The 11,895-nt window shown below is 41.3% G+C and overlaps 1 protein-coding gene across 1 annotated transcript; it reads right to left on the bottom strand.

The window, feature by feature from the left end:
• Positions 1–386: 386 nt before the first annotated feature.
• Positions 387–2,225, bottom strand: LOC110931735. Its single transcript, XM_022175118.1, has 3 exons — positions 2,051–2,225; positions 1,587–1,906; positions 387–1,502 (listed from the first exon to the last, which is right to left on the bottom strand). The coding sequence occupies exons 1-3, from the start codon at positions 2,223–2,225 to the stop codon at positions 387–389; spliced, it is 1,611 nt and encodes a 536-aa protein (XP_022030810.1).
• Between the last annotated feature and the right edge of the window lie 9,670 nt (positions 2,226–11,895).

Genomic DNA, 11,895 nt, shown 5'->3' with positions numbered 1-11,895 from the left:
CGATTCTTGATGGTAAGTTTATTCAACTCGCGATAATCGATGCACATCCTGAAAGTTCCGTCCTTCTTCTTTACAAATAAGACTGGAGCTCCCCAAGGCGAGTAGCTCGGTCTAATGAATCCTTTATCCAACAACTCTTGAAGTTGTGTGGATAACTCTTGCATTTCAGAAGGTGCTAACCGATATGGAGATTTAGCTACGGGTCCGGCTCCTGGTACCAAATCGATGTGAAATTCGACTTGTCGATAAGGTGGTAGTCCTGGTAAGTCTTCAGGAAGGACTTCAGGAAATTCTTTTACTATTGGAATATCTGTCAACTTTGGCCCATCAGCCTTCTTGTCCACAACATGTGCTAGGAAGGCAATACAACCTTTCCCTAAGCACTTCTATGCTTTCATGCAATTGATGATCCATAATGGGGTGTCGCACTTCTCTCCATGTATCACCAGTATCTCTTCGTTCAGTAGTGGTATGCGAATGATCTTTTTGTGGCAAACGACTTCCGCTCGATTATTGGATAGCCAATCCATGCCAACCACTACATCGAAACTACCCAACTCAATAGGTAAGAGATCGATAGTGAATTTTTGTTCTCCAAGTTGTAAGGAACACTCCGTAACAACTTCCCCCGATTCTACTAGTTTGCCGTTAGCCAATTCTATAGAATATGGGACATCTAATTTACTAGATTTTAGTCCCAGAGTATTTTTAAATTCTACAGAGATAAAGCTAAAATCGGCACCAGTATCAAATAATGTGGATGCAAAATGATTGTTGAGGAGGAACGTACCAGTGACTACAATAGGGTCTTGGCGCGCATCCTTGGCTCCAATCACAAATGATCGACCACGAGCTTGGTTTTCTTTAGGGCAATCCCTTTTGAGGTGATCTTTGCTTCGGCATCCAAAACATCCTTGCTCACGCCCATTACCATTCTTATTATTATTTCTATTCTCCGTTCCTGATCCTGATCCCCAGCATGACTCGGTACGGTGGCCAAGCTTGCCACACTTGTCACATTTCCTACAATTACCCACATGATGATATGCGCATCGCTCACACTTGGGCATAGTACCTGAGTACTTCTTTGGGCGAGTATCATTGGTGGCTACAAACGCCTTTGCATCCCTTGCCTGAGTATTCTCTTGTTTTATGTTATAATTGTTGGGGTTGTTGTGATTACGGTTGCTGTTATTGTTGTTGTGGTTACTGCGGTTGTAGTTGTTGTTGTTGGTATTGTTGTTGGGGTTGGTGTTATTGTTGTAGTTGTTGTTCCTACGAGTTCCCTTCTTGAAATTTGAGTACTTCCTTTTTCCACCATTGGAAGACTCAACATGTGATTCTTTCTTCTCATCTCCTTTCACATTATATTTCTTTATCCGGATCGCGTCTTCATTAAGGCTTACAGCTAAAGTTACCGCCTGTGTGATAGTTATGGGTTCTGCTGCAGTAACATGGCTTCGGATCTCAGGAGCAAGTCCCCAAATATAGCGTTCAATACGCTTGTATTATGGTGTAACCAAATAAGGAATCACACGAGACAGGTCGTGAAACCTTTGTGTATACCCGGTAATATTAGATCCGACCATAGTAAGATTCCAAAATTCGTTCTCCAACTTCTGGAGTTCAGCACGGGAACAATATTTTTCTCTCATCCTTTCTTTCAACTCTTCCCTTGTCAATCCGTATGCTACACTATCACCCAAAGTTTGCACTTGTAAATTCCACCATGTAAGGGCCTCATTGATGAACAAGCCAGTGACGTAGGTGACTTGCTGATCAATAGAGCATCTGCTCATTCTTATGGTGGAATCCGTTTTCTCCGTCCAACGCACATAAGCCACAGCACCGCCTGTGCCATCATAATTGAGTGGCTTGCAGTCTAGAAACTGCTTGAATGTGCATCCTGAAATAGACAAATAACGGATTAAGAATGAGCAAACAGTGAAACGCACGAATAGATTATAAAAGGAATTGGGTAAGTTGTGACAAAACAACTAAATGTTACCATTGGTATTGGTTCCGCCAGAGGTACCGCCGTGTCCTTAGCCTCCTGATCCGCCAGTGCCACCGCTGTGTTCGGCACGTGAGGCCTCATAAAGGGCTATAGCTTGGGAAACCCTTTCTCCTATTAATGCATTCAATTCCGCCTCATTTGTAGGCATTGGTGGAGGAGGGGGTGGATTAGATGTTCGTGTACGTGGAGGTTGTCTTCTTGGCGCCATTATTCTTCCAAAAGAATATACGATTAAGTTTAGGCGTTGGTTTGTTAATAAATATTTTTACTAAGTATATAACACACATTTATAACATTAATAAAAATATAATAAAATCATATGTCATGCTAATAGACCAAACAATACAAGCAACAAAACATGTATCATATAAAATTTAAATGCACATAAAGGATAACACCAAGTTTTCTTATATATATAACTAACAACTGATTACATGATTGTTTTTGAAAAGGAAATCAAAATAGACTCGGGCTACATCCCCCGGTCTTACTAGACTAGTACATATACAAGGTGACAAAATTTTTCCTTCATTCCATGCTGTCTTTAGCCTTTCAGTTGTCTTGAAACTTGGTGTGAGTCTATGTACACAAAACGCTGATATAGCTACCTGTCACAAAAGAAGTACCTGCAAACACAAAGTCTATGGTGGAGGAAAAACTGGTGGTGGAACCGGGAACAATGACCTGTAAACTTGAGAAACCCTATCCTCCATATCATGAACCAAACGGTGAAGGAAAATCATATGTTGCTCGAGTGTCAAAACACGAGCAGGTAAGTCAACTGGTGGTATCTGAGGTGTAGTGGGGGTAATGGTGGTGACCCTGGTGGTGGTGGTGGAGTATGGGGTGGTGAATGAGCTGGTGGTGATGGAGTCAAAAGTACCAAACTCTCAAGGTGAATAAGCTCCTCCTCGAGTTCATGAACTCGACGGATAATAAAGTCTCTCTGATGCTCGAGAGTCAGCACACGAGCATATAACTCGGTAGTAACAGATGGGTAATACAATGGGTGGTATGGATCTGTCATGGGCATGACATGAGGTGGAGAGTGTGGCGCAATAAGAGGCTCGACAGGGACCTGTGGGACAGAGTGAAACTGCTGATAGTATAGGTCCATATCACTGGGTGGTATATGGGCATGTCCAGATGGTCCGGCCTCATCGGTATGATCAGTGCGCATGAGGCGAATGTGCTCAGGAGACATATTTGCAGCAGGGACCTGAACAAGAGCAGGGATGGCTAGCTCTGCTGGCATAACGTCATCCCCAAAGTTTGCGTTGCGTTGTAGACCAATGGCCTGCAGTGCAGACGAAGTAACGGATGCATAAGAGGAAGCATCTGAGTCAGTATCTGCATCAGAAGAAATGTCGATCACCGAGACCACTGGTGATGCAATGTCTAAGATAACCACATCGTAAACATCTCCGTCTCCCAAGTCATCATCTATATGCTCTACGGGAATCACCGGGACAATGTCGTCATCATCCTCATCGAGATCGACGAAAGGCACCATTGCAAGAGGAAGTACATCCAAAGGTATAATCTCGACTACATGTTTACCCTCCGGGTGACTTATAATAACTATGTCATTGAGTGGTGGAGGTATAACTAATACATCATCGTCAACAATATCCCCTAGATATGCGAATGGCTGAAAATCATCCATTGTGATAACCCTCACTAAACCAGGTATCCGTACGGTTTAATTAATAATTAATTACTGCTTAATTACTGTGCTTACTTGAATTTATGGGTAGACTGCTACTTGAATGCTGATACATGTACTTACTTACATCATACTTTACTTGCTGTCACTCCATGTTTTGCTTACAGCACCTTAGTGACAACCTTGATGCACCAAAAGCACAGTAGCACAATGAACGGATAACCTATTGAACGTGTTGTCATAACTAGCACCAGGCAGGTACTGCCTCTAAGGCCTGTATGAGCCCGAGATAGTGTACTACACTAGTAAAGAGTGTAGGGATACAAGGGTTGTAGAACTGCGTCTCTAGGAATAAGTTACAATGACTGGATGTGCCTAAAACGTACACTAAGCACAAAACTCAGCACTTTAATAAACAATTCAGCTTCTAGCTAACTAATAAAGTGCCAAAACATGAGAAAAATATTACTAGACACTTTCCAAAGTGTCGGGAATAAGTTGTGTCACTAAAAATGGTATTAACGACACTTAAAAGCTTTGTTTAACGCATTAACGAATTACTATCCAACCGAACAACCGGACTATACCCGGAACATGAAAATATTGTTAATAACACTATTTGTCTTTTTCTGAGCCAGTTAGGGTCCTGAATGCCCTAACACCCGCCATAAAGCATAACACACTACTAACCGGGTTAATCCCTAACTTAACTAGATTAACCTAACTAATAACTAACTAATAGTTGAAAACTAACCAAGACCCCCCCCCCCTTTTTCGAATTCGGTCCCCTTGGGGACATACATTGTACAATCTTGATTATTTTAATATTGTGTGCTTAAAATCTAAGTGACACAAGAACCTTTGGACCATAACCAAATTTTTGTCTATAAGTATCTAAGAATGCACATCAAGATCATTCACATTTCACCATTCAACACAAACAACTCTCTCTCTCTCTTTGCTCTACCTCTCGGCCGAGATCCCCTATATACACCCAACCATTTTTCGGTTTTGATCACCTCATTTCAAGAACACACAAGTGTCAAGGATCCCGTATAAGGAGGCTTGGAGGATTCGGAGCTTAAAGGACCTCACTCTCTTGCTTTTATCCACCCGTTTTGCGTCTAGATTCTTCCCTAGCCTCGAGCTAGTGGTATGTTGCTTAAATCACCTTCTCGAACTATTTGAAAGTGGTTAAAATGATATGTAACGATTAAAACCTGTAAACATGCAAGTTGAAACATGAAAGTCTACTAAAAACACTAATATTGATGGTTAAAAGCTCATATGTTGTGTAAAACTTGTAGTATTTGAATTGTGTGGTTATTTGGACCCGATCTATGTTGGGGTAGCTCGGATCATCATTTAACCCGGGTTGGTCATGATCATGGATCATGACATAAGGTTGTTTTGGAAGTAACAAGGGTTAAAGGATGAAACTCTACCACACACGAATCATGAACTTGTGTAAAAGCGATTTTACTTACAAAATAGTGTTTAAAACTAGTAGATCTACGGATCTACAAGTGGTATTTTCAAAGAACCAAGTATCAAAAGAATCATGTTTTCTAAGAACGAATCTTACACTAACAAGAATGATTTTTAGAACACACAAGTGTGTAAACACTTGTGTAGCACAAAGATTCGACAAAATAACTATTTTGTAAAATTTACAAGAAGATGTAAAGACGGGATTTCTTTAAAAACAAGGTTTTTACGAGATCGGATTGCTTTATATAAAGATCCGCTAAAAGTGATGGGATTTACACCATTGTTTTGGGAAAACTACAAGTTCATGAGATTCTTTGCGATTTACATGTTTACTAACTAGTTTGATGTGTTGAATATTGTTTTGGTTAAATGAGAAAATGGTTGATTTGATTTATAAAAGAAAATGATACGCTTGAAAGCGTGGCCACCTCCAGTTACAGAGGAAACTCTGGCGAAATTTTTCCAAAAACCTAACACTTAGAATTATTTTCACTATAAGTGTTAGAAATACTTTTCGACATGTTTTCAAAAATATAAGTTTCGCTACGACTTTATTTACAAACTATCGGAGGTGGGATTTTCACAAAGTTTAAACGTGATAAATATATTTAGTAAAATATATTTTTCACAACGTTACTTGTCACTTATTTGTGAAGATACATAAATGTTATTTTTAGGGTAAAAATAATATTATCAAATGTTAACAAATCCGAAATAATACGAACGCCTCTATGATAAATACGTAAGTTACACCAGTAATTATTATTACCACTTGATCGTTAAAACGTAACTTACGCATTTTAAGGAGATATTTATGAACGAGTATTTTGTTAAAGTATTATTTTGGGAAAAGTATGTGGAATAAAAATATAATATTTTTGAGAAAAATATTTATATTTTGAAGTTAGAAATAAGATATATTTTAAGTGGGACGTAATAATATATTCCGAACACACATGTATTAAATCCCCCATCCTTGGGAAGGAAAAAAATTACCAAGTATGCGCAGAATGTAAACACGAAATAGTTGTCTAACTATTTCCCAAAACTTAAACCATAAAGTTAAGGCACGGCCGTCCGTCTAATAGAGTTAGAACTTGTAGGTCGTTGCACAGCTGCTTGACTTGGAGACATACTTGGTAGAGACGCACCGCTGTGAGTTCATGTCCCCCTTTTCTCTTAACTGTTTTCAGTTTTCTAAACTGCGGGGGTGAAATACATGTTACTATGATTACGAATATTTCTTATATGGTATGGTTAGCGTAAGGAGGGTTATTATTTAGATCATGTGAATTGGGTAGGCGGAAACTTGAGGTCATTAATCCTCAGGGTAGGACCGAGGGGCAGGAGCGGTAGATCTATCTGGGTGTAGCGAGCCCAGCCCCAGGCCCAGCATAACGGACCTCGTGGTGACTTTGTACCCATCGCATAAATCTTCTAGGTTTGAGCCTTCCTACTTGCACTTCACACATATCAATGGCCTTGCAAACCATTGGTGATCTCTTTTTCCTTATTTGCTACATACCAGGATTTTATACTTACAAAGGTTTTACTTACTCACTACACATGAACTTGCTCAACAATTTTTGTTGATTTTTCCAACTTATATGTATTTCAGGTAATTAAGGATCTGGCATGATATGATACGTTTTCTCGCTGCATAAAAGAAATAAGGTCATCCAAGTTTAGGGGTCGTGGCTCTTGCCTGGACGAGCCACCGCTTTTAAACTACGTCGGCTTTATGGTTGTGGTTTTGAGTTCTGAACAATGTTATTATGTTATTAGGTTGTAACTCCCGTTGCGTGTGTCGGTACTTTAAAAACAATGCCGTGGTACTTTTATTTTGAAACTTAAATCAATGGATGATCTTGCATGATTTTATTTTCATATAGCTTTGTTATGATTAAGCTATGGTATTAAGAAGTCACACCAAATTAACCACGCTTCCGCAAAGCCAGGGTGTGACAGCTTGGTATCAGAGCTCTGATCATAGTGAACTAGGATTCCTTCTCGAGTCTAGACTATGATCACTAGGGCTCTCACGAAAACATTTCTACTGCATACCACTTAAGTCCAGATCCAAAACGTTTTACAAACAAATGTTGAGCACATCTTATATATTATTTTTAGGCTCAGTCTTGGAGGCTGAGGCTCGGTCTTGGAGACCGAGGCTCGATCTAAGAGATCGAGGTAGATGGCTAGTAAGACTAGGAAGAGTAGGCTCAGTCTTGGAGGCTGAGGCTCGGTCTTGGAGACCGAGGCTCGATCTAAGTGATCGAAGTAGATGGCTAGTAAGACTAGGAAGAGTAGGCTCAGTCTTGGAGGCTGAGGCTCGGTCTTGGAGGCCGAGGCTCGATCTAAGAGGTCGAGGTAGATGATAGAGCAGTCTTAGAGACTGGGAGGAATTTGGCTAGTGGGACTAGGAGTGTCAGTCTAGGAGACTGGGAGGCTAGTGGGACTAGGAGAACTATTTGATTGCGTATTGGTGGCTAATATGTTTATTTGACTATGTGATTGATTATTTGTGCATGTGTGTGTTTGTGTTACAAGACGGCATGGCATCCTCTTCAGATACTGAAGTGACGGACACCTCGGATCCTTTAGCAATCGTGTCAGACGATGATATTATGACAGAAAGTGAGGTACACACTTCGGATACTACCAACACGGACAATGACGACTTCCAGCCATTTGCACTGCCCGATGTCGCGGATGAGCCCGCTGATAGCCCTATCGCTGGGAATTCGCCGTTCGCGGTGATCCCTACCCCTATACCTCTTGTCGCTTACCCTATTGTTGATATGCCCCTGGACGTAGGTGCTGACGACGACGTCGACTTGTTGATGAGGACCTACTCAAGGATGACATGGAGGGCGAGGCCCTTCTAGCTGCTGGTGATCTTTTGTTGCTCGCAGATGCTCCCGTTGAGGAGTCACCTGCACACTCACCGTCCCGGACTCTTTCGAGTCTGTGGCCTCCGTACCATCACACACTCAGAGTGCGCAGCACTTTTCTCACGGTTATGGTCCTTATAGGGCATCCTCTGTTGCCCCTAGCATTGCATTCGATCACGACGTTGAGAAGGATTCCGATCCTGTCTTTCCCCCAGGATTCAACCCAGATCAGGAGATCGAGTTTATACCACTGGATCAGCCTATGGAAGACCCGGTTGACCCAGTTGGCCCAGTTAATCCCATTAACCATGCATTTGATTTTAGATAGCGTTCGATGACCCCGAGCCTGCCGTAGCCCCCGAGCCAGTAATTGCTCCAGACCCCGTATTCGAGCATGACCCTATTCGTGCAGATGTACCCGCTGTGGATCCTTTGATCGATGATGTACCTATCGATGACCATTCCATTGTTGCTCCACTGCTGGAGGATGAGCATGCTGTTGATGCTCATGTTGAAGCCCCTTACATTGCTGATATTCCTGCTAATCCTGTTATTGCCCCTTTTCCTGACTTTGTGCCTGTACAGTTCAATCATGCGCTTCTTGCGGCCCAAGTTGATCCTCGATACGCGCACACCCGAAGTGGGTGGATAGACGATGACAATAGCTACCCACCTTTGGAGTTTCCTGTGACACTCCCTTGTGACTCCTGTTTCAGCCCCTGTTCCAGTTCCTATGGATGCACCTTTGTTTCCCACACTCACCACTGATACTCACCACACCGCTACATGACCGGAGCCTGTACTTGAGCCAGCTACTACACCATTGAGACGGCTTGATATTGCGCCTGCTGAACCTACACCTATCCTTGATCACGATCCTGTTTCTTTTTAGTCTGCCAGACGTTGCACCCCTTATATCTATCTGCATCAGGCAACCCCCGCCCCCTCATTGTGGAGAGGTTCATTTTTCCCTTGTGAAGAACGACGCCCGTTGCGCCATCGTGCCTAACACTCTCCGTCAGGACGTACCGGCGCCTAGTAGAGATGCTCCAGGCCGCACCACTTGCTACATTCACCATTACAACGCTCGATAAGCCAATTGGATGGTGCCTACAAACGACTATGAACCCTTACCATTTCTCACATTATGAAAAACACACACAGGATAAGTTGTTTCAGTAACATCAACTGCAAGTTAAAGATATGAGTCGCTGATGGAGGGTGTGAAACCCGAGTGTTACCGTGTGTATTTTGTGTGAATTATTGTCGTTTAAGTGATAATGCACCTTGAATATGTTAACTACGTGTGTTTGTGATTTTTCAGATAAAACACGTAATTCGGTGAAGTTAGAGTGGCTAGTGATGGAGCGGAACAGTCGCGGATGATTATTAAGGAGATATCATGTTAAACGGAAGTTGTTCGGATAAGAAAATGGCTTGGAAATACAAGAGACATGAAATAATTAAGTGAGAGGCCATTCGATATTTATGTGGAAAAGATTTTGATTATTCTTCACTAATATTAATGATCATCATACATCTCAAGAGTAAAAGCTACAAGTCATGTGAATAGTTGGACTTTTGAGGTTAGAAGGAGAAAAGTAAAGAGAGGAATGGCGGCTGATCTTGTTGAGGTTCACGTGACATGGGGAGACAAAAGGCACATGATTAATAATATCATCATCACAACATGCAGATTGTCTTGGGGAAGAAAAGAATCACATAAACAAGAAAGTGGGGACTAAGTCGTTGGCAGAAAGAAAAAATAGAAATTCATTGTTGTTATTTTTTTTTTGGGCGTAGACTACGGATTTTGGACGTCACTTACGGCTGCCATGCATGGTTTCATCAAAAGCAACAGGAGGTTTGACATGAGGCTTACGGCCAATAATTGTGACTTACGGTTGTCTTCTAGGTGCACACAAAGAAACAGCCAAGTCAACTTGCGGCTTACGATTTAGACATGTGGCCTACGGTTACAAACAACAGTAATGAGGGGCAGCACATAAGACAATTTTTGGGACTTCTTGATCCACGTAACATCATCATTATCATCGAAATATAAGCAGCAATATTCATTGACTTTTTGGCTGATATAACTAATCATCATCATCGAATTAGTGGGCAGCCCACTATCCACAAAAGCCAGCAACAATAATTAATTTTGGTGGGCTTTAATATGAGGAGATCCACGAAAATTTGGGGCCTGCTAGTCGAAATATTGGCAGCAACATCATCGATTGGAGGGATTGACTTTTTGGGGAGGCAGCCATATAACAACTTCCAGACTCACGAATTGGGGGGGGAGCGATATTAATTACTTTGGAGCTCTAAAATCATCGAAGACTCATCTCATCAACATCATAGTCCGCACTCAAGATCCGACTCGATCATGCTTTCAACATTCTACCAAGCGATTGAAGATTGTACGAGCGTCATGAGCGGCTAGTCGTCCTGTGACCGTCTCCGGGACTAGGGTTTATGTTTAAACATTAGGTTTGCTTATGTTTACAACTTTTTGGATTGAGAATTGATTAATCTTTCGGTTAGTTATTCTTATTGTTTTTGTTCGATTAAACAATATTTGATTGTCGTAATCATTCGTGTTCATCAATTATTTGGTTTGTTCATCAACAACCGGGATTAAATTCTAGGATGTCATTGTTTTAAACCTTTAATCATTGAACTCGGTTATGTTTATGAAATCTGAAATTGGTAATTAATTGGACTACTATTCATTTGCATCAATCTTTCGGTTTCGATCGTGGATCATTGCAATCAAATATATTGTCCATTAATTATTTATCAAAACAAGTTTACAAATCATGTCTATGTGATTTCCAACTGGTAGTAACTAAGTAAACCGATTTTCTGCATAACCTGAAAACCCGGAGATTGGTCCCTTTTCTTATAATTGTTTACACTCTAATTTACATTTGTTTTCGCAATCATTCTCACAACTGCAAAAAGCAATTAGTTTAGACGTAGATGATAATTAAAACAACGAGCTTTCATATTTTCCACTGATTCCCCGTGGATTCGACACCCTACTTGCCCTTTACTAGTAAAAGGTGAATATGACACTTTACTTTATATTTTTGACCGACCTTACGACATCGATCAAAATGGCGCCGTTGCCGGGGAGTCGGTGCGCTTAGTTTAGTTAGTTGTTTTTCGAAAAAAAAAATTAAAAAGAAAACAAAAATCCAAAAATATTTCTTTTTGTTTGTCTTTTATTTGTCTCGTTCAGTATTACGCTTGGTTTCTTGTTTGTCTGTGTGCAGGTGATTCTCGAGTTGCATGCATACCAGGTTCTCAAAGAAATCATCACAGCTTTTGTTTGATCCAGAAATAGAAAAGACTGCTCGACAGAATCTCATTCTTTTTCGTTCAGCAGTAAAAGCTAAAGCTCAGTCGTCAACAGTTGCTCAAGATCTTGAACAAGCAGCTCACGAAATGGCTGATCAAGAGCCACAAAACCAAGCCCAAAACGATCCAATTCCGCCCATTCGAGATCCACCAATCCCTCAAAACCAAAACCAGCCCAATAACCAAAACCATAATCAACCACCACCACAACCATTTCCACAATTCAACCCAGGCCCACAAAACCAACCGGGAAATCTGAATCTCCGACATGGGGAAATTATTCGTCTCAACCAACCACAGCATCAACACGGGTATGATGAGGGTTTCCAACACAGAGAAGGCAGTGTGCATACTTGGGAATCCGGTTGGGAAGATGATGATTATCAGAATCAGTACGATGGGAGATATGCTGGTTACAGATACGATGAGGGGTACAATGTGAATCAAGGCTATCCAGA

Source organism: Helianthus annuus, chromosome 3 (genome assembly GCF_002127325.2).
Source record: "Helianthus annuus cultivar XRQ/B chromosome 3, HanXRQr2.0-SUNRISE, whole genome shotgun sequence".
In the NCBI taxonomy this organism is placed as follows: Eukaryota; Viridiplantae; Streptophyta; class Magnoliopsida; order Asterales; family Asteraceae; genus Helianthus; species Helianthus annuus.
This window is presented reverse-complemented; position numbering and strand designations above follow the sequence as displayed.